At 39.7% G+C, this 25,932-nt stretch overlaps 2 protein-coding genes and 1 pseudogene across 23 annotated transcripts in view; 1 reads left to right on the top strand and 2 right to left on the bottom strand.

The window, feature by feature from the left end:
• Positions 1-14,826, top strand: part of mei1 (meiotic double-stranded break formation protein 1) — a 32,025-nt gene extending 17,199 nt beyond the window's left edge. For 2 of the 20 annotated variants that reach the window (XM_087298707.1, XM_087298713.1), the window contains 12 exons: positions 2,351-2,572; positions 2,900-3,065; positions 8,530-8,604; positions 8,799-8,909; positions 9,249-9,391; positions 9,471-9,555; positions 9,837-10,009; positions 10,309-10,390; positions 11,045-11,148; positions 11,251-11,382; positions 11,626-11,729; positions 12,312-14,826. In XM_087298707.1, coding sequence (XP_087154833.1) covers positions 2,351-2,572; positions 2,900-3,065; positions 8,530-8,604; positions 8,799-8,909; positions 9,249-9,391; positions 9,471-9,555; positions 9,837-10,009; positions 10,309-10,390; positions 11,045-11,148; positions 11,251-11,382; positions 11,626-11,729; positions 12,312-12,363 — 1,449 coding nt within the window. In that variant the 3' untranslated portion in view covers positions 12,364-14,826. The remainder of the gene's footprint in view (positions 1-2,350; positions 2,573-2,899; positions 3,066-8,529; positions 8,605-8,798; positions 8,910-9,248; positions 9,392-9,470; positions 9,556-9,836; positions 10,010-10,308; positions 10,391-11,044; positions 11,149-11,250; positions 11,383-11,625; positions 11,730-12,311) is intronic. The other 18 variants (XM_087298714.1, XM_087298708.1, XM_087298715.1 and 15 more) reach the window with 16 other exon arrangements.
• mgst3a (microsomal glutathione S-transferase 3a) lies at positions 12,508-21,710 on the bottom strand. 3 transcript variants are annotated; one of them, XR_015517544.1, is made up of 7 exons: positions 21,651-21,710; positions 21,041-21,190; positions 19,523-19,596; positions 17,513-17,570; positions 15,505-15,577; positions 13,713-15,091; positions 12,676-13,608 (listed from the first exon to the last, which is right to left on the bottom strand). XR_015517544.1 is itself a non-coding variant. In XM_087296564.1 (6 exons), exons 2-6 carry the CDS (start codon positions 21,155-21,157, stop codon positions 14,961-14,963), a joined length of 453 nt encoding a protein of 150 aa, XP_087152690.1. In that variant the 5' UTR covers positions 21,158-21,190; positions 21,651-21,710; the 3' UTR covers positions 12,508-14,960.
• Positions 21,711-24,377: 2,667 nt separating this feature from the next.
• LOC137488753 (U5 spliceosomal RNA) lies at positions 24,378-24,484 on the bottom strand (annotated as a pseudogene).
• Between the last annotated feature and the right edge of the window lie 1,448 nt (positions 24,485-25,932).

Genomic DNA, 25,932 nt, shown 5'->3' on the forward strand with positions numbered 1-25,932 from the left:
GGTTAATACAGGTAATATCACCCTTCATGACAACTGTGAGGGGGGTGAATTTTTTTATAACTCATCCGTTTCCTTTATATTAAGTTATATTAAGTTTGCATAATTAAAGGCGTGGCCACTTGAGTGACAGCTAGGTCTCGTTGGTCGTCGTCACGTCACCTCAGCTGAAACCTGCAGATTAGCCACTGAACTTGGCATATTTATCGTATTTCTGTGTTGTTTTATGTGGCTTTACACTGTCAGCTGCCTTTTGGACTTGTTTCCTACAATTATTTGATGGCATGGCAATTAAGTGCACTTAATTGTGCTCACAAACCATTCACGTGGCAATGTTTAGTGTATAGTGGCTTAATGTATTACAGCAGTGTTTTTAAGTCTAAACACTTTATTGATATAGTGTACAACCAAGCACAAGTGGTCAGAACACAAACGAATCGCAGGTGATAGAGTATTAAGCATTTCTCCCAAAGTAAAGTGTGTCTGAACCAGGTCCAAGCTAAATGCCAGCAGGTGTCTGTAGCTCCGCTCACTCTCCGCCTCTTTGCCCTTGTTTGGTATCCCGTCGTGGGTGTGATGACGCGCGAACAAAATGGCGACGGTTGGCCGCGCCTACTTGTGGATTCTTTTGCGCTCTTTAGAAACCTATGGGTGACGTCACGGATACTACGTCCATATATTTTACAGTATATGGCTAAACTAGGTTTTTGTGAACTAAACATTGTATCAGTTGATGAAATACGGTTATTTTCTGTAAATTTAAACAGTCCTATAAAACTTCCGTATTTTTACAGAAAATTCCTGGCAACCACTGCCAGTATTTTTCTGTAAATTTAACGAATTTTTTTAACAGTGTAAATAAATTAAAGCTAAATTATTAATGTTGTGTTGATTGAACTAAACAACATTGCATTACCTTTATGTAACTAACTTAATTCACTCAAATATTTTTTCTTTAAGGTAACTTAACTCTTTTGCGTGGATCCTGTTGACATAAAAAAGTTATTTAAAGCCAACATATCATTTTTTTGAGTGTAGGTTTCAAACAAGCCTAAAGGACTCAATTAGTTCAGGTGTGTTTAAATAGGGTTGGAACTAAACTGTGCAGAGCTATGGCCCTCCAGGAACTGGAATTGACACATGTGCCTTAAAAGGACTATAACCAATAGCATCTGATCTATAATGTGCAGTGTTGGCAGATATAGCAGACATTTTCCAGTCCAAAAGCTTTTTAATTAATTTAAATTAACCTAGTTACTTTAACTCATAATTTTTAACCATACAGAACCACAACATAACCAGATTACATCGAAAAACTGTCCCCTTCTCACCCACACTCTAAAATGTTGTGTAGATTACACTACCTATTAGAGTATGTACTCTTGAAATAGGGTATAAATTCGTCCCATTTAGTGTTTTAAATTCTTTTGAACATAGTTAGGTGCTTTTTGTCAATCAGACAATGCTGCTATGTTTGGTCTTGCTGTCAATTGCGAATAAAGTGTCATGATAAACTGCTGTGAGTTTAATTGCAAGCGATGCGTGATGCGCATGCATGCGAAGGGGAGTCAGATCTCCTCCAACTTCTCTTGTGTTTGGGCCTACCCGGTTTGTGCTATGCACTGGTCACTAATAACTGAATGGAGTAGGAGCACACATTTATGTTTTGTTAAGTAAGCTGAATAAAAAATTTGCGTTTCAAAACCACCTAAATTTTGTCAACCTGTCATTGCCATTTTTTACCCGCAAAATTTAATTCAAAACTTTCCAATTGGGCAGGAAACCGCCCAATTTGGCAACACTGATAATGTGATGGTGTGTGTATCTGTGTTTATGTGAAGTTTCATAAACTAATTTCGAGAGGAGCACGTGATATGATTGTGCACCGCTGGCCACTCAACCGTAATCAGTAATAATCCAATCAGAATGATCCTAGCTTAATGTAAATGGATCACTTTCTCCTCATTGCACTCTTCGTTTTGGAAGAATCCCCCCTTCCACCCCATCTCCTCATTTTTCTCCCCTTCTAAAGGGGGAGCGATCGAGACCTACCTGATCTCGGTTCTCCTGATATGCTTCTAGACCGGGCGGGAGCCCTGGGCTCAAATATCTCCGAGCTCAGGGTTCTCTCCCGTGACAGCATGCCAAACCTGCTATAAGTGCCAAGCATATCTAAGTGGGAACTCTTAAAATGTCTTTTGAAAAAAAAACACTAAAAATGAAGAGTGCTTTAATTTGACTTTTGTAAAGGTGTAAGAACCAAAACAAACACACTGAAAACTGTTCAATGTTCAATAAAAACTCTGCAGCAGATTTGGTGTGTAGTAATGGTGTGGGGTTTGTGTGTGTGCAGGTGTCAGTGAGCGTGCTGAGTGCAGCTCTGTCGTCCTGTCCTGCGCTCTTCTCTCGCTCTCTCCCTCTCTCCGTCCTGCACTTTCTCTTCTCGCACCCTGAGCTGACAGAGCATTTCGGTGCGCTAGCATTAGCAGAGCGACTCAAGCAAACATCTGAAGAGGAGGACAAGGAGCTGCTGGAGCTGCTGCACACACACCCGCCAGCGCTGATGGCCACTCTGGTGACACACACACACACATACACATACAATTTCAGGGTTTCACTTATAGAAACTCTTAATTACACCACTACACATTACATAAAGCCCCTCAACTGTCATTTTGCGAAGTAAAATCTAACGTTGGGTAAACTCAACCTTCAGAGTTTCACAAACACAATTAATCGAATATGGATTTGATCCTCATGTAAGACATATAACTGTTATATCTATTTCAAGAGTTCACGCTGTGTGTGTGTTCAGCCAGTAGCTTGTGACTCCTCAGCTGTGAGTGTTTAATATTTCTGTGTATGTATGTGTGTGTGTGTGTGTGTGTGTGTGTGTGTTCAGGCAGTAGCGTGTGACTCCTCCTCCTCAGCGAGTGTGTCAGCTCTGTGTGTTTTGCGGTGTTTCCTCCAGTCGGCTGACAGCAGCATCATCATCAGCAGGAGCCCTGACCTCTGTGTGCAGATGAGACTGCTTCTGCTCAGCGTCCTGCAGAGAGACACACACACAGGTCTCCATTTTTCAAGCTCGTAATGTTCCATCCTTTTCCGTGTGACAAGACGGACTCATCCACGTCCTCATATTCATTATTATTGGCTCCTCAAGGCAGGAAAACCATCTTTAATCTTGTTACACCTACACCATACAGTTAAAACCTGTATCACTCTGTCTCTCACTCACCTCACTAACCAGGCTTGACATTGTCAGTCAGCAATACACACATAATATCATAGCACTGTTGCCTCACAGCAGGGGTCAACAACATGGTGCCCGCCCGTGAGGATTACATGAGTTGCCCGTGGGCCTGTTATGAAATTAGCTTAACAATGCACCACATACCAGTAAGCTGCATCTAATATTTTTTGTAGCTATTCCTTTTAAATCACACTTGCATTGGTGTAAAATTGAAAATGACATTAAGTTATATATTAAAAAAACTTAATTAAAAAACAAATTAAGTGTTGCATATTGATATTTCTGTTTCCAATCATTGTTGACAACTATTGTGTGAAATCATTAACATGATCAGTGTCTTCACATGAATATCATTGATTGTTAATAATAATTGAGCAAATTTGTTGTTAGGAAGTGTGTATCAAACTGATAGCCCTTCACATTAAATGATATCCAAGAAGTAGCTCTCAGTTTCCAAAAGGTTGGTGACCCCTGCCTCACAGCATTAATGTCACTAGTTCAAGTTCTTACCAAGCCAGTCGAAGTGCGGTGTACATGTTCTCTCTGTGCTCACGTGGGGTTCCCCGGTTTCCTCCCACCAATCAAAGACATGCAACGTACCATATTTTCTGCACTATAAGGCGCACCGGATCATAAGACGCAGTCTCAATTATGGGGTCTATTTCTGTACTTTACCCATACAAAAGGCGCACCGTATTATAAGGGGCACGCTAAAACACACAGTCTACAAAAAAAAGGTAATGGAAGCAAAACAGTTACCGTAGTTTAGTTGAACTTTATTGTACTACTTAACAATACACTCATATTATTTTTTTAATCAGTCTTCTCCCACAAATCCATCAAAGTCCTCATCTTCTGTGTCTGAATTGAACAGCTGGGCAGTTTTGCCATCAAACATGCCGTGTTCTCTCTCATCATTGTCAGTCTCGTTGCTGGGTGGCTGTTCAGCAAGGATGCCGGCTTTTGCAAAAGCTCGGACAACAGTTAAAGCAGATATCTTAGCCCAGACATCTCAATCCATTTACATATGGTGGCGTAACTCACCCAGCGCTGCCTACCAGTCTTAGTAAAAGTATGTTCGCCGTCTGTCATCCATTGCTTCCACGCTGCTCGCAACTTTACTTTGAACGCTCTGTTTACACCATATCCAGCGGTTGGAGTTCTTTTGTTAATCCTCCTGGAATGACAGCAAGCTCCGAATTCATTTGCTTCACTTGGTTTGTCACAATAGCGGTGAGGTGGGTGTGCATGGATTTGCAGTTCAACAGGGACGGTGATGTGTGGAAAAACCATTCGGTCTCTATACTTACACCTCTCTTTCCTTGTGCATCCAGCCATTTTGATTGGCCTTAACGATGACTCTGACTGGAAACTTTTCTTTTGGCAGCATCTTCTTCTTAAAAATGACCATAGGTGGTAGTTTCTGTCCATTACCATGACAACCAAGAACAACAGTGAAACCGACTTCTCATGCCCCGTGGTGCGTATCGATACCGTGCTGGCCCCCTTTTTCTCCACTGTATGGTTCACAGGAATGTCAAAAGAGGGACTTTATCCATGTTGGTGATGTGTTTGGGCTGGATCTTTTTGTTGGTAATCTTGTTACTGCAGTAGGTGCGGAAGATGACCAACTTTTCTTTGTAATCCGCTGGCAGTTGCTGCGCCACGGTAGTCCGTGCGCGGATAGAGAGATGGCGCCTTTTCATAAAACGAAAGCACCAAGACGGGCCTCCTTGAAAGTGTTCGATCTCCATGTGTTGTGCTATCTTTGTTGCACTCAGTCGAATGGTGACTGTAGAGACAGTCAAGTTGGTCTTCTAACTGTGACCACCTTGCTTTGTTTCCGCGAAAACTGTTTTGTCTTCTCAACTTGCTGTAATAAATTTTTTTACTTCCTCCACTTCCGAAGCATAGATTCATTAATGTGGAATTGTTTCGCAGATGCTCTATTCCCATTTACCACTGCATAACTGATGGCTTGTAGATTGAATTGTGCCTCGTAAGCACAGTAAAGTCTCTTTACTGGTGCCATTTCGGGGATCATTAAACAAATAAATGTTGTTTTGATTGGTTTATTGTTGCTAGCGTATGGAGTGTACGTATTACGTCCCTGTCGGTGGGAAATGCTCCGACAGTCAATCAAGTGGAGTGCTTGCCAAAGTCACACAACAAAAGTTTTTACAGATTTTGGAACTCATTGCACACATAAGGCGCACCGGATTGTCAGGCACAGGATGTTTTTTGACTAAACTTAAAGCTTTCAGGTGCACCTTATAGTGCGTAAAATACGGTAAGTGAATTTACCAAACCAAATTGGCACTATAGATGAGCTCTTAGCAGTACATATCTCCCTAGCAATTCCTAACTTGTCATTAGCCATAAACAAGCAGCGGAGTTCTTGAGACCTACCTGAACTCAAACTCCCCTCTCACCCTTCAAACGGGAGGGTCCAGGCCCAGGGCTTGGGGATCTTCTGAGCTCAGGTCTCTGTCACAGGACTGCATGCCAAACACACTCTTGGAAAGTCAGAGTGTGTAATGTGCTGATTCTCCTCGTAGAGATGACTTTGCTTTCACGACTAACAAAGATTTATCAATATTCCAGTGAGGAAAATAGTTAAATACTTGTGCTGACATAGACAGACCCTCCAGGATTTCACAATTCTCGATTGCTGAATTTAACACATAATCAAGCAAATGTTGCAAAATCTTGCAATTTCCTTTATCGCCACAGATTTCCTGCATATTTCCACAGAGCCCCATCTGTAGAGTTGTATATGAACAACATGATAGTAGGGAGTTTGTCCAGTGGAGGGCGGGAGCCAGTCGTCTTTAAGCAACATCTAACTGCCTTTTCTGAGAATAATCGGTTGTTTTTGGAAACAGCTGACATAATCTGATGTGTTTGTATATTACTGAAACATTTTTAGGCATGAAATAATTCAGAATCAAATGTGTCTGGCTCCAAACTGTTGTTAACTTTCCTAATATTATTTGGACTATTTGCTGTAGAACTTTAACTGTAGATGTTAAAAAGTTGTGAAATTATAGCACAGGTCTGAAATGTTATTCGACTCCATTTGGGATTCCTTGAAATCTCTAGCGCCACCAAGAGTTGAAATTTAAAACTATTTTTTGGCCAAATCTTATAAAAGGCAAGTTTATTTATATAGCACATTTTATACACAATAGTAATTCAAAGTGCTTTACATAAACAGGAATAAAAGACGAGTATAATACAATAAAAACAAAGAATAAAAATTAAACATTATTAAACACATTAAAATGTGTTAAAACAGGTTTTAAAGGAATGAAAAATAAAAGAAAGACACAATAGTGTGATCTGTGGACGCAGCACAGTGCTCATTCAGTAAAGGCACAGCTAAACAGATGTGCTTCAGTCTTGATTTGAATGTGCCTAATGTTGGAGCACATCTGATCACTTCTGGAAGCTGATTCCAGCAGCGGGGGCGCTGTTAGTAGCTGAAGGTGGATTCACCCTGCTTTGACTGAACTCTTGGAATTTCTAATTTACTCGATCCTAAAGATCTTAGTGATCTGTTTGTGAGCATATCTGTAATGTATTAAGGCCATTTAGTGATTTATAGACAAGTAGTAATACTTTGAAATCTATTCTGAATGTAACTGGGAGCCAGAGTAAAGACCTGAGGACAGGTGTGATGTGCTCTGATTTCCTGCTTCTGGTCAGAATCCTGGCAGCAGCGTTCTGGATGAGCTGCAACTGTCTGACTGTTTTTTTGGGAAGGCCAGTGAAGAGTCGGTGACAGTAATCCACCCTGCTGCTGATAAAAGTCTTCACTTGAGACAAAATCTGATTCTTGTCATGTTTTCCGTGACTGATTTAGTCACGGCTTTGACATGACTACACTGTAAAACCCAACAGTTGACCTAATCAAATGAAATGAGTGTAGTTAACTCAAGATTGACTGAAAGTTAACTCTACTCATATCAAACTCAAATGGTTTTTTGCAATCGGTTTCCTCAAATGGTTTGAGTTACCTTAATTTTTTGGGTTTAACAGTGTACTGAAACTCATATCTGACTTCAGAATCACACCAGGATTCTTGACCTTATTTTTTGTTGTTTGACCCTTAGGGACAAGGTATGCATTCACCTTGAGCACCTCATCTCTGTTCCCAAACGCAATGACTTCAGTTTTCTCTTTGTTTTCTGGAGAAAATTTTGGCACATCAAACTGTTAATTTCATCAATGTATTGGCAGAGGGTGTCTATGGGGCTGAATAATGAATTGTAGTGTTTAACTTTAAGAAGGTAAAGATGAAATCTAAAATGTTGATACGTATAAAGTTAAATGTTTATTTTACTCATCGTAAAAATGTTTTTTGTTAATATTTAGTTAACTTTTCTGGCCATCTCAAACTGATGAAAAATATTAAATAAACAAACATTTTGGTTGAAACCAAACAAACTTTTGTTGTTATGACTTTCATTCATTTATTTTCTTTTCGGCTTTGTCCCTTTATTCATCACAAATCGCCACAGCAGAATGAACCACCAACTTATCCAGCATATTTTTTACACAGTGGATGCCCTTCCAGCTGCAACCCAGTACTGGGAAACATCCATGCACACCCACTCACACACATACACTAAGGCCAGTTTAGTTTATTCAATTCACCTACAGCGCATGTGTTTGGACTGTGGGGCTCCACACAGAATTGCAACTGACCCGGCCAGAGCCAGCGACAGTGCTAACCACTGAGCCACCGTGTCGCCCTGTTATGACTTTTCATAATATAATTCATATTCACATACACATTTACAAACACATAAACCGTAAATATTTTTAAAATACTCCTACTATTTAAAATAAGTTTCTATTTAAATATATGAATTTTCATTTCAGTCACAATCCTCATAAGTTATATCCTCATTATAATATGCTGAACTGCTGCTCAAGAAACATTCCTTTTTCTTTGTAATATTGATAAATGATGTTTGCCACTTAATATTTTTGTCTTTGATTAATAACAAAGTCCAAAAGGACACCATTTATTTGAAACAAAAGTACTTTAAACATTATTAATGTCTTGCTGCTCACTACACAGTTTCAATTCTTTGAGAAAATGATCCCACATTTTATTTATACACTATTAGTCCTAGATATTTAATGCACCTTAATGTAAATAAACCATAGGGGAGTTCAAATGTAGTGTATAACTGTTTCTGAAATACTCAGAAGTCTATTATTAGTGTATATAAAGATATAATGAAGCCTCCCCCTCTGCTGTGTTTCAGACGTGCTGACTGTGCTGCTGGAGCTGCTGTGTATGATGCAGAGCGGACACACGGACTACACACTGCTTTACCACAGTACGACACACACACAGAGTGGACACTGACTATACATTGCTATACTACAATATGACACACACACAGAGCAGACACACTGCAGTACAACAGTACGATACACGCACACAAACACACACACATTCAGAGTGGACACACTGACTACACACAGATGCTATTATGTTGTGTTCATCAGGTGTGTGTGTGTGTTTGTGTAGTCAGTAATCTGGTAGCAAAGCTGAACTCCACCAACCCTGAGCTGCTTCTGTCTGTCTTCAACTTTTTGTACTGCTTCCTGTGTGTGTGTCCGTCACACGCCACTGACCGAGGTAACACACACAGATCACACATACACACCACAACACACTCCACTCTGTGTGCTTGCTTATGGGATTTATGAGGACACATTTGTAAATTGTCTTGAGCATGGCAGGTGTAATGTTGAGGTGGTTTAAAGGGACATGCTTTGTGTCCCCATAATTCAAACTGTTTGAAATCATGCTTATCAGGGTCTTTCAACGTTCAGTGTTGTGCACATGTGTCTTTGTTAGGGTGGGGTTAGGGGTGGGGGAGAGCCATATAATAAGCAGATTTACTGTATAAATAAACTACATTACACATGTGGAGAGTCCTCATAAACCACTAATACCAATGCTTGTGTCTGTCAGCGGTGTGTCTGCTGCTGGGTAATGTCAGACTGATGGAGCTGCTGGAGGAGCTGTTATCTTCATCATCATCTTCATCACTGAGCTGCTCCTCACTGCTCCTGCTCTCCTCCCTCATGCTGCTGCAGCACAAACACTCCGCTCAGGTGAGACATGTGTGGTGTGTGTGTGTGTGTGTGTGTGTCAGTATTACAGCTTACAGAGGTCTGTGTGTGTGTGTTGAAGGTGCAGAGGAGCGTCAGGGTGGATCTTCATCAGATTCTGAGACGACTGACCTTCAATAAGAAGCAGACGGACACACTGATGCTCAGTGAGACACACACACACATATATTACACACACAGACACCCACAGTCACTTACATTCATCACACACACACACAAACCTATGCAAATATACACACTTAAATGCACACACAAACACACACACACACACACATACCCTCAAACTTGCATACTTACTCACTCACACTATTTAACACTGTCTCTCAGATTTACTCACACACAAATGCTCTCACACAAATACACTCATACACACACACACACACTCAATATTGGATTAAAAGACTGATCTGTGTGTGTCTGTGTGTAGTGTGCAGTGTGCGCTTTGTGCAGGTGTGTTTGGATGTGGACGAGTCTACGCTGGTGTGTGTGTGCGATGTAGTGCTACAGAGACCCCTGCTGCCAGCTGATGGCGCTCTGCACCCGCTCGGACACAGCGGCGCTAACAGCCTCATCACGGCTCTCGGCACGCTTATGCTAACGGTACACACACACACACTACTAAAACACTCATCCACATCACACAGTTATACACAGATTAAATTAATTGGCGAAAACAATCTCACACACACTCTCACACACACACACACACACAAGAAACAATCATACACATTACTCATCACAGGCGCACACACAAACACACACTTTTACATATTCACACACATGCAACATCGCACACAAACACACACACAGGGAACATTACGACTGTCCGTTGTTTAGTGTAATTGAGTATTGAGTAGTATTGTGCGTGTGTGTGTGTGTGTGTGTGTGTGTGTGTGCAGAAGCAGGATCTGATGGCCAGCGCTGCTGTAAACTGTCTAAAGTCTCTGATGGACTTCCTGCACAGGAGGAACCCTGACAGCGGTACAGATACGACTGAGGGACTGACATGCTCACTGTTGAGGGACTGACATGCTCACTGTTGAGGGACTAACATGCTCACTGTTGAGGGACTGACATGCACACTGCTGAGGGACTGACATGCTCACTGCTGAGGGACTGACATGCTCACTGTTGAGGCACTGACATGCTCACTGCTGAGAGACTGACATGCTCACTGTTGAGGGACTGACATGCACACTGCTGAGGGACTGACATGCACACTGCTGAGGGACTGACATGCTCACTGTTGAGGGACTGACATGCTTACTGCTGAGGGACTGACATGCTCACTGTTGAGGGACAGGCATGCTCACTGTTGAGGGACTGACATGCTCACTGCTGAGGGACTGACATGCTCACTGTTGAGGGACAGACATGCTCACTGCTGAGGGACTGACATGCGTACTGCTGAGGGACTGACATGCTCACTGCTGAGGGACTGACATGCTCACTGTTGAGGGACAGGCATGCTCACTGCTGAGGGACTGACATGCTCACTATGCTGAGAGCTTATAACTAATGTAGAGTAGTACACACTTATGGATTCACCAGTTCTGAAGACTTCTGAATAAATGAATGAGTGTGTGTGTGTGTGTGTGTGTGTTTGTCTGTGTGTAATTGTGTCCGTGTGCGTAGTTGAGCAGATGGTGTGTCGTCAGCCGTGGACTCGGTTCCTGCTCTTCTCTTTGCTGTCCAGTGATGAAACACTGAGGCCTGCTGTACTGCAGCTGCTCACACTGGTAACACACTCATACACACATACACACTCTCATCATATACACACAAACACAGACTTTAACACTGCTCTGCGGATTTATCTGTGTGTGCGTGTGTGTGTGTAGCTGGTGTGTTTCAGCTGTGGCGTCTCTCAGTGGTGGACTGAGGTTGAGAGTGTGTGTGAAGAGGTGGAGAAACGAGGAGTAACAAACCTGACTGATGACAGAAAACACACACTGAGACTGATGCTCACACAGGTATGTAACACACACACAGAGAGACTGATGTTCACACAGGTGTACATTACACACACACTGAGAGTGATGCTCACACAGGTGTGTATTTCACACACCACACACAAAATGAGACTGATGGTCTCAAATATTCTGAGTGTGTCATTAGTTCTGAGTTCTAAGTGTCAATACCACTGGCGTGTGTGTGTGTGTGTGTGTGTGTGTGTGTGTGTGTGTGTGTGTGTGTGTGTGTGTGTGTGTGTGTAGTGTTGTGCTCGTTCTCCTCCTGATGATCTGAGGATAAAGATGGAGACTTTAGTGGAGTCACTTACACAACTTCCTCCCAGCGAGACCTCCAGCAGACGCTTGCTGTATCCTTACACACACACACAGAGAGAAACTCACATATGCACACAGACACACAACACTATCTTACACATAGACACTCTCCTGTGCACACACACAACACACTCTTAGGGGGGTTACACACCGGAAGCGCTGCCCTCTTCGCGCCACCCAGTGCTATGCATTTCAGAATTCTAAACATAGGTTTCTATCAGGGGACACACACCGGTGCTGCAAATCGACGGCTGTCCGCGGCGCCCAGCCACGTCTCAGGACACTGTTCATATTTCTGCCGCGCCATCTGAATAGTTTCATTTTAAATAGATACTTTCAATGCGATACTTTCAACTGTCATGTGCGAGCTGTATCGCAGCACCGAGCGGCGCATCTGGTGTGTGACACCCTTAAGTCACGCTCTTACACAGATGAGCACACACTCAAACACACATACATGTGCTCACACACACAAACTCCTGCCCACATAGTCATACTCTTAGACTCATACACTTTCACAAACACACATTCTCACACTCAAACAAACACACTACACACTCATGCACAGACACATCTCCATGTCTGAGCAGTGTCCTTAACTCACTGTGTGGCAGTCGTGTGGGTCGTGTCTCCATCTGTCTTTCTGACTTCACAATCTCACACTAATACACCCACCCACACACACACACACACGCGCACACACACAGACACTCAGTCTGCAGTTGGTCTCCTGATGAACTGATCTGCAGTGAAATATTGCCGGGTGTTTTTGTCTGCAGTAAAACAGTGTTATTGTTCTATCTGTGTAGTCATTAAAATACTTTATTAATATTCGTTATTATTTATACAAATTAGTTACTAATTTTTACATAATTATAAGATATTAATTTAAGAATGTGCTGATGAAAGCTGTCAGGTTAAAAGCAACAGTCGTGAGTTGTTGCAGCACAATATTTCATCTTTACTGTTCATTGTGACTATAATTCCTTTCACTTTATTTGTTTTTGCTTAATTAAAATTAGTTTTTCCTTTTGGTCTATTTTTTATTATTGACCAGGATGTTGATCATTTTTGTGATAATTTTAGTGAACTCATGTTAATTAGTATTCATTCATTCATTTTCTTGTCGCTTACTCCCTTTATTAATACGGGGTCGCCACAGCGGAATGAACCGCCAACTTACCCAGCACGTTTTTATGCAGCGGATGCCCTTCCAGCCGCAACCCATCTCTGGGAAACATCCACACACACTCATTCACTACGGACAATTTAGCCTACCCAATTAACCTATACCGCATGTGTTTGGACTGTGGGGGAAACCGGAGCACCCGGAGGAAACCCTAGCGAACGCAGCAAGAACATGCAAACTCCACACAGAAATGCCAACTGACCCAGCCGAGGCTCGAACCAGCAACCTTTTTGCTGTGAGGCGACAACACTAACTACTGCGCCACTCCGTCACCGTTAATTAATATTCATAGTATTAATGGTTATTGTATCCACCTTGTTTTAGATCAATATTTAATCATTTTGTATTTTGCGAGGTAATACTTATTTTGTAAGTATATTAATGTGTGCATTTTCTGTAATTGTCGTGTCATTTCTACATCAATATCTGTCATGTTTAATTGAATTTAAATTACACCCACTGACCACTTTATTAGGTACACCTGTCCAACTATTCGTCTACGCAAATGTCTAATCAGCCAATCAGATGGCAGCAACTCAATGTATTTAGGCATGCAGACATGGTCAAGAAGATCTGCTGCAGTTCAAACAGCATCAGAATGGGAAAGAATGGGGATTTAAGTGACTGAACGTGGCATGGTTGTTGTCAGACAGATTGGTCTGAGTATTTCTGAAACTGCTGATCTTCACGCACAACCATCTCTTGGGTTTACAGAGAATGGTCTGGAAAAATAGAAAATAATCATTGAATTAAAAGGTTTTTTCATGTTATCAGCGTAAATCAAGTGCGGTATTGATGTGATGATGATGTCAGCATGTGTCCGTACCCCTTAAATCGTTCCGTGCGAAAGCAGACGGCACATGGGAGGTCGAAAAAAAGCATGCAAATTCAAAAGGTCAGAGAAATGTCGTTGAATTCAAATAACCAAAAAATACAAAGATTAAATCTTGGGAAAATAAAATTAGGATGATATGGATATAGGAAGGACACAGATAGAGGACAAATCTGAGAAAAATCTGGAAAAAGGAATAAAGGTTGGTCTGCAAGCGAGGAGGAAGGGTTTGGACGAAAGGTCAAGAAAGGATTGAGGATAATATTAAGAGTGAAATAAGTACTAGGAGTTTCAAGGGATAAACCCAATGATGTTGACTCATGAATTAAGGAAACAAGTAGACGAGATGGCATTACAGCAAAAGGTGCTTCAGGACGGGGCGTTATTAATAGGATGTGTGAGGGGATTGGGAAATAGAGACTAATGGCCCGTTTCCACTGAGTGATACGATGTGGGTTGGTACGGGTCACCTTTATCAGGCTTGCGTTTCCACAAAAGGGTACCAATGATTTCTATGAACATGATTTGATTATAACGGCAGATCAATGACAATAGCCTACTGTAACGTCTGCAATTATATAAAATAATAAATAAATGCAACATATATGAACACATGACAAGGTTTGTTTGAGCTCGGGTCGAACGCGGCTCGTTATTATACGTATATGTGTATTTATTATTACGGTGTTATGTCTTAGCTGTGTATTTTAAATTGGCGCTTTCTTTGTTTTCATTCTCCTGCTTGTGTATGTGGTAGTGATATTTGTCTGTAAACCAATAGCATTCAGCTACGTGTCCACCTTTTGGTTACCCTTTTGTTGTTCTAAGTACTCTTTAATAATGGTACCCAACATTTGGTACAGTACGGTTTGCTTTTTGGTACTTTTTAACAGTGGAAACGGACATTAAAGCGTACTGAACTATACCGTTCCACTCAGTGAAAATGCGCCATAAGCTGAAAGAAAATGAATAAATGAAATACGACATCTAAGTGAAAGATCACTAATGTGGTAAATCACACAAAATTCTGTGTGTAATGCATGTTTCACATAATTTCACTGCAGTTTTATGACCAAAACAAATAAAAATAGTGAATTGACACATTCAATCATGCACTTTTGTACCGTTTTTTTTTTTTAAATGTACACACAGTGTGCTTTTTTATTATTACTGTTTGTTTGCTGGTAATTTTATAAAATGTAAAACTGGAATAGAATCAGATTGCATAATAAAAAATATGAATTATTTAAAACATCTGGGCCATTTGATGCCAGGTCCCCATCCGAGCATCACTCTCCCGGTGTCCACTGTGCAAAAGAACAGTCCCACTAAAGCAACCATACCGAAAGTCCCACGGTGGCGCTTTTGAGGCTCTTTAAAAACAGAACAAGACACAGAAATTGATTGTTTCCCAATTGATGTTTAACAGAGCAAGGTATTTTTCACAGTATTTCCTATAATATTTTTTTTTCTGAAAAAAAGTCTTATTTGCTTTATTTCAGCTAAAAAAAAATTAAGGTCAATATTATTAGCCCCCTTAAGCATTTTTTGATAGTCTACAGAACAAACCACTGTTAAACAATGACTTGCCTAATTACCCAAACTTGCCTAATTAACCAAGTTAATTCTTTAAATGTCACTTTAAGCTGAAAACTAGAATCTTTTAAAATATCTAGTCAAATATTATGTGCTGTTATCATGGCAAAGATAAACAAAATCAGTTATTAGAAATGAGTTATTAAAATTATTATGTTTAGAAATGTGTTGGAAAAAAAATGAGACTGACTTCCAGTAGAGTATCCTTGAGCGTAAAGCACCCGACTGACAATCCAGATCATCCCCAACACACTGGCCAGACGCTGAGAAACACAAACACAACAGTTCATTTCTCAGGTTGTGTGGATACAAATAAAACAGTTAAAGGGACAGTTCACTCAAAAATGCAATATTTAGGGGCTGAACATTCATTCATTAATTCATTTTTCTACAGCTTAGCCCCTTTATTCATCAGGGGTCACCACAGTGGAATGAACCACCAACTCATTTAGCATATGTTTCACACAGCGGATGCCCTTCTAGTACTGGTAAACATCATACACTCATACAAACACTTACACTATTTCCAATTTTGTTTACCCAATTCATTTGTACCACATGTCTTTGGACTGTGGGGGAAACCAGAGCACCCAGAACCCACACCTACACAGAAATGCCAACTGAACGAGCCGGGACTCAAACCAGTCCCCGTATCACCCAAGGGCTAAACAATAAATCCCAATGTGTATCCACAATAATCACATTGCAGGATTTAATTATTTATTCCAGATTAAAAGATAAATATATCATTAAATATTAATTATACAATAATGACCGTGTTATTTTACATCTGATGGTTTAATTTCTGTACTTGAATACTGGTAGACTCATAAGTGGTTACAAAACTTCATGAGTTTCTTCTTTCTGTTGAATACTGAAGAAGATATTTTGAAGAATGTTGGAAACATGTAGCCATTGACAACAATAGAAAAACAAATACTATAGAGTCAATCGCTGTGTGGCATCTCAGATGCTGTATTCTCAGAAGGATGTATTCGAAGTGCACTGCATCATCAAGCCAAAGTTAAGGCTAAAAAAAAAGTTTGAAGGCTCCTTTAAATGCAGCCTCCAATTACGTTCTATGTTTACCAAATAATGAACATCTCAGGAAATATCCCAAGATTCTTTGCGCGCTAATAACGGCAAGACTTTTTTTTAAAGAATTAAAACAACTTTGGATTACAGTTTAAATGTATGAATTAGGTTTCAGTTTATTTGGACATCTAACTAAACACATGTTGAATAATAATAATAGGGAGACGAAGTGGGTATCAATGTTGCCTCACTGCAAGAAGGTCGCTGGTTCGAGCCTCGGCTAGGTCAGTTGGCATTTCTGTGTGGAGTTTGCATGTTCTCCCCATCTTGTCGTGGGTTTCCTCCGGGTGCTCCGGTTTCCCCCACAGTCCAGAGACATGCGCTATAGGTGAATTGGGTGAGCTAAATTGTCTGTTGTGTATGTGCGTGAATGAGTGTGTATTGGTTATTGGTGTTTCCCAGTGATGGGTTGCAGCTAGAAGGGCATCCGTTGCGTAAAACATACGCTGGATAAGTTGGCGGTTCATTCCGCTGTGGTGACCCCTGATTGATAAAGGCACTAAGCCAAAAAGAAAATAAATGAATGAATAATAATAATAGCCATAGTAATAATAATAATAATAATAAAAGAGTATGGAATTTGTTGATAATTGACTTTATAGACAAGTTTACATTCAAATGTGTTCACACTCAAAAATGAGGTTTACTGTTTGTTCAAACTACTTATTTTAAATGAGCTGAAAGAACACAATTCTTAAGTTTTTTTGTGAGGACAACTTAAATTTGTAAAAACTAATGAGTTAACTTAATTTCTTTATGTTGCCTCAACTCAAATCAATTCTATGTACCCAGCATTTTTACAGCCCCTGTATGGACCAAAAACGTATTTTTGCCTTCAGATTGTTTTTAAAAAAAAATTATAATCACGGATAATTTAAAATCCGTCCTCTTTAGACAAGATGGTCTTCTTTCAAAACACAAATTTTGATTCAACACAGCTAATGGTTACTGGTTTCCAGCATTTTTCAAAATATCTTCTATTATGTTCAACAGAACAAAAACAAAATGCAAACAGGTTTGTAATGAGTGAAAGTTTAGTTAATGGTGACAATATTCATTTTTAGGTGAACTATCATTTTAATAAAGCTTGAATCTATACTCACTGGATGCTGAATCCCACCCACAGATAAATGAAAGAGGAATGGAGACAGGATTTCAATACTGTAAGAATATAGAACATAAGAATAATTAGTGAATGCTTTCTGTTTTACAACAATCAAGTCAAGGCAAACTTCATATACAGTTGGACAAACCCAAAATCTGCTATAAAGATACTCTCAACTTTTTCCCTGCCAGCATTAAAAAAAAAGCAATGGCCAGCATTTTTGTTGATTTTTCATCTAAATTTGACAGCCCTCTGAATATATCTGGCTAGAAATATATTATCATTTTGTAATGCATCAAATTCAAGAACCAACCATCTGCTTTCAAACAAAAAAGCATTTTATTTTATCATCATCTGTTTCTGTTTTATACCCACTTACATGGTGGTCATGAAAAATGTAAAGATTTTTTATTTAAAAAAAAGAGAGAGAAATGCATTTTTCTAAAGTACATAAACACAACAAACGTGTTTGTGAGACGGTGTGTGTAAAACAAATTTGCAACATTGTGCAGATCGACGAGTGTGGGTGATTTTACTGTGATTAATACACTCACCGGACACTTTATTACACTGGCTACTTTTTAATTTGTCCAATTGCTTGTTAACACAAATTTATAATCAGCCAATTAGATGGCAGCAACTCAATTTATTTAGGCATGTAGACATGGTCAAGACGATCTGCTGCAGTTCAAACCGAGCATCAGAATGGGGAAGAAAGGTGATTTAAGAGACATTGAACGTGGCATGGTTGTTGGTGCCGGATGAACTGGTCTGAATATTTCAGATCTACTGATCTACTGGGATTTTCACGCACATTTATCTCTAGGGTTTACAGAGAATGGTCTGAAAAAGAGGAAATATCCAGTGAGCGGCAGTTCTGTGGGCGCAAATGCCTTGTTGATGCCAGATGTCGAAGGAGAATGGCCAGACTGGTTCCCGCTGATAGAAAGGCAACAGTAACTCAAATAACCACTCATTACAACCAAAGTCTGCAGAAGAGCATCTCTGAACACACAACACGTCCAACCTTGAGGCAGATGGGCTACAGCAGCAAAGACCACACCGGGTGCCACTCCTGTCAGCTAAGAACAGGAAACTGAGGCTACAATTCACACAGGCTCATCAAAATTGGACAATAGAAGATTGGAAAAATGTTGCCTGGTCTGATGAGTCTCGATTTCTGCTGCAACATTGGGATGGTCGGGTCAGAATTTGGTGTAAACAACATGAAAGCAAGGATCCATCCTGCCTTGTGTCAACAGTTTAGGCTGGTGCTGGTGGTGTAATGGTGTGAGGGATATTTTCTCGGCACACTTTGGGTCCATTAGTACCAATTGAGCTTCATGTCAACGTCACAGCTCTACCTGAGTATTGTTGCGGACCATGTCCATCCCTTTATGACCACAGTGTACACATCTTCTGATGGCTACTTCCAGCAGGATAACACACCATGTCAAAGCGTGAATCATCTCAGACTGGTTTCTTGAACATGACAATGGGTTCACTGTACTCAAATGGCCTCCACAGTCACCAGAACTCAGTCCAATAGAGCACCTTTTGGATGTGGTGGAACAGGAGATTCACATCATGGATGTGCAGCCGACAAATCTGCAGCAACTGTGTGATGCTATCATGTCAACATGGAGCAAAATCTCTGAGGAATATTTCCAGTATCTTGTTGAATCTATGACACGAAGGATTAAGACAGTTCTGAAGGCAAAAGGGGGGTCCAATCAGGTACTAGTTAGCTGTACCTAATAAAGTGGCCGGTGACTTTATTACACTGACATAATATATCTAAAACATGGATAATTATGAAAACTGGTCAATGGCAGGGAAACGTTTTCTTATAATTGACAAGTTACATCATCTTTGGCAAGGAAAGAGTTAAATCTGTGAAATCACAGATGAGAAAATGTCCAACATCGAAACAACATTCACTTGAAATGTAAAACAGTCAGGGTGCTGAGATTGACTGTAAAGTAAATATTTCTCAATGCATACATACGTGTTCTGATGACTTCGCTGGATACAGTTGAATATGCGGCCAGTCTCTGGATCATCACTGTACATTGTTGGATACTAGGGGAGAAAAACTCTTACTTTAGGATAGAAAACTTAAAAAAAACAAAAAAAAAAAAAAAAACATTGTACTTCACACAGCAAAACTTTAAAAAAATATATATATATATATACATATTTATAAAAAGAAAGATACTGTAAAACTGTGATTCGTTGTATGATTTATTACAATATTTATTATTATATCAGTAAGTAGGTTTCTAATATTTGTTTACTTCGTTTTTGTTTTTTTCTTTTTGTATGTGTGAGTGTATGCTTATATATATATATATATATATATATATATATATATATATATATATATATATATATATATATATATATATATGAAATGGTGTGTACAGAAGCTGATCTGGGATCAGTTTATCATACTGAGCACATCCGTATACATCTGATTCAGAGGTTGCATATGGGGGGCGATCGACCACAGTTTTAATGGAAAGAAAGTAATTGTAGACATTTTTTTATTAATTTCAGCATGCTTTCAAGATTAAAAATACATAAGAAATGTGGGAAAAAACTGAATGACAAGATGATAGCGGGATAGGATGGTAAAATACTGGAGAATCCCAGCAAAAACGAGAGAGTTGATATGTATGAAGTGAACATGAAGGAACAACAGTTTTGTGAGGGAACACAAAAACATTAAAATATATATTTTCGTATCACTGTTTTTTTGGTTTTCCACCCTTTTTTTTTTTCCCTTCACCTAGTTTTTTTCCCCACCATCACGTCCCTTCCGGGTCTCTGTATTACAGCTGTTTTTTTTCCATCATTCTTGGGTATGTTTTTTATTGTGTTTAACAGAAGAAATTTAAACAACTCTGGAACAAGTAAAGGATGCATAAATGACAGATTTTTTATTTTTATTTTTTAATGAACTATCCTTTTAAATCAGGACAATTTAACACAGCATCATTTTAGTAACTGCTGCTGAAAAAAATGTGTTATTGTTTTAAGCTTTGCTTTCAAATCACGTTTGATCACGTAGTAGATCACGTTTGGTACACCTATACAACAACATTTTCATCATTTATTTATGTTTTCATTTATCTTTATATTTAGTTTTGTCCTTTAAGTCATTGTTATTCTTTCATGTTTTGATTTAGATTTTTTGTTTCATGCATATGTATTCCTTTGTATTCATGTCACATAATATTACTTTAGATTTCATGTTTTATTAATCCCCTCTTACTAGTGTTAAAAAAGAACAATCCTAGCAGCACTTGTATAAGTAAACGGAGAAACATTTTCATTTTTGGGTGAACTACCCCTTTAATGCTTGCAAAGGAACTAGTCTGATTGGCTGTCGATGCTTATCACAAAACGATATCGTTTTCCCCATAGTCTAGTGTAATGTACTGTATGCTTACGTAAACTCACTCTTTTCGATTGCAAGAAGTTAGTAAACTGCCCTATTGTGCAGTGATTAGTGTTTCCTTACCGGGACATTGTACTTCTTCCGAGCCTTCACGACGCCATGAGCCAGATGAACCATCAGGAGAAACGACGCCGCTCCGGTTAGCGCCACATATCCGTACTCTTTAGATAAAACCACCATCTTCACGACTGAGGAGAAAACGGGATCTAAATGCTGTGTGTGATAGATAACAGAAGTGCACAACAGGTTTAGAAAATGTGTGACCTCTAAGCTAGCAACCGTGTAATGTCGAGTACAACAGTAGCCTATATATAGTCTATGACATGAATTACAATGTGCTACGTCATCTTCCTCTGTTATCAAGCAAAGCAAAGTCCCTTTCAAGGATAACTTTACTTTGTGAGCGAATTTAACATGCACATTACATTCATAAATTGATAGGGATTGTAGGCTAGGTAAATTATAGCAAGTATGGCTGCAGAAAGGTTAAACATTAGTTGTCGAAAGTTCTGCGATATAAGCACGCATATACGGTAAAGCGCTGTTTGCACCCTCAACAGTGATAAAGCAATGCGGTTAACTACATTATGTTGATTTGTCCACATTGTTTTGTTTAATGCGTTTAATATGGCTAATTAAACACAATTTTAAAATATGTGCATGTTTTATTTACCTGTTCTGACTACTGAGCTTGCAGGGCGGAGGCTGGAAGACAAAAGATCACTACTCGGTTATGGGTAAAAGGTCAAACTCCACTAGTCCACCAAATCAAATGGGCGTGTATCGTAATAAACATTAAACTATAAAATAGGATATGCATATAAATTCAAGGGCTAGGCGAGCTATAATAATATAAAAAGATAAAGTACCATTCATCTATTTATCCACTCACCGGCCACTTTATTAGGTACACCTTACTAGTACCGGGTTGGACCCGCTTTTGCCTTCAGAACTGCCTTATTTCTTTGTGGCATAGATTCAACAAATTACTGGAAATGTTCCTCAGAGATTTTGCTCCATGTTGACAGGATAGCATCACACAGTTGCAGATTTTTCGGCTGCACATCCATGATGTGAATCTCCTGTTCCACCACATCCCAAAGGTACTCTATTGGATTGAAATCTGGTGACTGTGGAGGCCATTTTTGCCCACAGAACTGCCACTCACTGGATATTTTCTCTTTTACGCACCATTCTCCGTAAACCCTAGAGATGGTTGTGCGTGAAAATCCCAGTAGATCAGCAGTTTCAGAAATACTCAGACCAGTTCCTCTGGCGCCAACAACCATGCCACATTCAAGCTCACTTAAATCACCTTTCTTTCCCATTCTGATGCTCGGTTTGAACTGCAGCAGATCATCTTGACCATGTTGTTTACATGCCTAAATGCATTGAGTTGCTGCCTTGTGATTTGCTGACTAGAAATCTGCCTCAGCACCTTTTAATTGTCTAACCATAAAAATGCAGCATAATGTTTTGTCAATAGCTAACAAGAACAGCAAAAACAATCAAAACTAAGAAATTATAGTGTGCAAGAAAATTAAATGTGTTGCAACACACCCCTTTTAGGTGTTTAAAGATTTTAAATTATGGTCTAACTTTACCTTATGTACATTACCTTTTATTTTTTCCTCAGATATCTACCCTGTGTTCTATAGAGCATCAACAAAGTAGTCTGTACTCATGGTGTTTCTTTCCACAGAATCTTTTACAAAGGCGAAAGATTTACTTGAATTTAAGAGAAACATGGGTGTTGTATTTATTTGTTTAACTGCAGTACATACCCCAGTAAAAACACCACACTTCTCAAGAACGGTATAGGAACCAGAAGGACACAAAATCTGTTCAATCCTTGTTATGACAGACCAAAAAAGGGCGATATTCTACTTTAATGAACACAAAAATTCTCAGAATCTTGGAATATTTAAAAAATAAAAAGGAGTGGAAATCTATGAACAACATATCGCTTTGTGTGTTGAGATAAAAAGCAGCAAACCTTTGTCTTTCATGTAGTCACAAAGAATTAATCTGTCAGAAACGTCACATTGTTTTTTCCCCACTACCCACTCATTACAAACCAGCAAAACTCACTATGCATTTAAAACAAACTTACACCATAACAAACAAACAACTAGCACAAAAAACATTCTACTGTAATTTATAATAGTTAAAATTTGTTAACTGTAAATACACATCAACATTTAATCTTATTCTATTATACAGCATTGGACCGCTCTGAATTTAAGAATTCCCCACAGAAAACATTAGGAAAGATTATGAAGACAAGCATAGGCGGATTAAAATTTTCTGTTTCTTCTTTATGGTTTAAAGGCAGATTTGTAGCATTACTTCCCTCTTCTGAACCATCTTTTATTCATTATTTTTGTCCTGTTTACCTTAAAAAGTTCCACAAGCATTTCCTTTCATTTTTTTGCACACTTATATTTATATTTATACTTCTGAATATTGTTATATTTGACAAGCACAAATTTGAATTTCTAAACTCTTGAGATTGAAAGCATCACTTATATGTGTGCTGAGTTAAAGTAATTCATTACAGGAGGAAGTCGAACCCCTCTCTTCACGACGTAATGAACCGGCAATGCGTCACAAAAGTTAAAGTGTACTTTCTTACATTGACAATTCAAGCAGAATTTACAAAAATGTCCACAATTGTTTCTATTCATATGAAAACACACCATAGAAATGTATAATTTAATATATTTTAATAATATAATATATTTGGCAACACGGTGGCTCGGTTGTTAGCACTGTCACATCACAGCAAGAAGGTTGCTGGTTTGTGTTTCCCCCACAGTCTAAAGACAAGTGGTATAGGTTAACTTAATAAACTAAACTGGCCGTAGTGGATGAGTGTGTATGGATGTTTCCTAGTACTGGGTTGCAACTGGAAGGGCATCTGCTGTGTAAAACATACGATGGATAAGTTGGCGGTTCATTCCGCTGTCGTGACCCCTGGTGAATAAAAGGACTTAGCAGAAGGAAAATGTTTGTGTATGTAAAACTTTGCCAATAAAATAAAGAGATTAACAATATATTCAAGACATTTGTTGGATTTGTTTTCATAATAAAAAATAATATATTTTAATGTTAAACAATAGCTGGTTTTGTGTTTTCAATTTGGCTAGATTCCTCCAGAAACTTCCCATTGAATTTGTGACAATCGTAAAGAAAGTGCAATGCGTCAGAAAAATGCGGTGTATATTTTGTCAACTCAAATCAGAAAAAGTAAAAAACGGATACTTGCAGTTAACAAACAAACTAAATATTCTTAACATAAAAACCGACAACAGTAATTTACAATAAATAGAGCACACAGCGTACTCAAATTAACTCAGTAAATATTTAATTGAATTATGATTTTCAACAGCTTTAGACCATCCTACAGTGAAGCAGGACATCAAAAAATAGTCAGTAATCATAGTGTTCCTCTACACTGAGATCTTTAGTAAAAGGCGAAATATTTATATGAAGAGAAACATCAGTGTATGTACTGAAGTGGAGAAAAACTTCTCAAGAACGGGATGACATTTAGGGTGCTTTCACACTAGCATTTTGGTCCACACCCGGGTTCGTTTGACGTCATAGTACGGTACGTTTAGCTAGTGTAAATGTTTCTTCTGAACTCGGGTGCGCACCTGTGAACCGTACCCGGGTCCTCCTGAAAGAGGTGGTCTGGGGTACGGTTCATGCGAACTCTGGTACGGTTCACTTCTGATGTGAATGCAATCGTACCAAACCAGGAAAGTGAAAAGCCGACAGTACAACAAACTATCGTTTTCATAACGTTCTTTCATGTTTGTGTGTGTGTCACGTTTCGTACCTTGGTGACACGCGCGGGACTGAGCCAGAGCAAACATAGTGATACACAGTGATGTCTGCTTGTCTCCTCCAAAAACAGCTTCTGCAGATACTGTGTGATGTTCTGAATGTTTATAATATGTTTGCGGCAGATTGACACGAGTCACTTTCTGTATGTCCAAAGCCAAAAGCTTCAGTAAAAGCAGATTGACCGCGATGTGCAGATGTCTTTCCATTTTGGCGCTTGCTTTTAGTGACCGTCACCTAGCAACGGCCGTAAACAAAACAGCAGCTCGATGACACAAGTGTACCGGGGTTCAGAAGGAAAAAAGACAGTGTGAACACAAACCAACCGAGGAGGTGGCAGGGGGAGACAATCGAACCTGGGTACGGTCCAGGCAAATGAACCAAGTGTGAAAGCACCCTAGTCTGTTAAACAGATGCCAAAACATGGCGTTTTTCAGTAAACACAAAGGAAATCTTTATATTATTCAGACATTCATTTTTTGCCGCTTTTCTGGGGCCAGGTCGCGGGGGCAGCAGTTTTAGGAGAGAACCCCAGACTTCCCTCTCCCCAGACACATCCTCCAGCTCCTCCGGGGCGATCCCGAGGCGTTCCCAGGCCAGCCGAGAGACATAGTCCCTCCAGCGTGTCCTGGGTCTTCCCCAAGGTCTCCTCCCGGTGGGACATGCCTGGAACACCTTCCTAAGTAGGTGTCCAGGAGGCATCCGAAACAGATGCCCGAGCCAACGGCTCTACTTCGAGCTCCTCTCAAGTGTCAAAGCTCCTCACCTTATCCATAATAGTGTGCCCTGCCACGCTTCGAAGGCACCCTGCGAAGGAAACTCATTTCGGCCGCTTGTATCCGAGATCTTGTCCTTTTGGTCATGACCCAAATCTCATGACCATAGGTAAGATTAGGAATGCAGATTGACCGGTAAATCGAGAGCTTTGCCTTTCAGCTCAGCTCCTTCGTTCTTCTCAACGGACCGATACATCGACCACATTACTGCTGCCACTGCACCAATCCGCCTGTCAATCTCACGCTCCGGCCTTCCCTCACTCGTGAACAAAACCCCAAGATACTTAAACTCCTCCACCTGGGATAAGGACTTTCCTTCAACCTGGAGAT

This window comes from Danio rerio, chromosome 20 (genome assembly GCF_052040795.2).
Source record: "Danio rerio strain M-AB ecotype USA chromosome 20, GRCz13ab, whole genome shotgun sequence".
NCBI lineage: Eukaryota > Metazoa > Chordata > Actinopteri > Cypriniformes > Danionidae > Danio > Danio rerio.

Coding starts and splice junctions, on each gene's coding strand:
- mgst3a (XM_087296564.1), bottom strand. CDS start 21,157: ATGGTGGTTTTATCTAAAGAGTACGGATATGTGGCGCTAACCGGAGCG. Junction 19,597..21,040: donor GGAAGAAGTACAATGTCCCG/GTAAGGAAACAC, acceptor TTTCTCCCCTAG/TATCCAACAATGTACAGTGA. Junction 15,578..17,512: donor TGGGTGGGATTCAGCATCCA/GTGAGTATAGAT, acceptor TGTGTTTCTCAG/CGTCTGGCCAGTGTGTTGGG.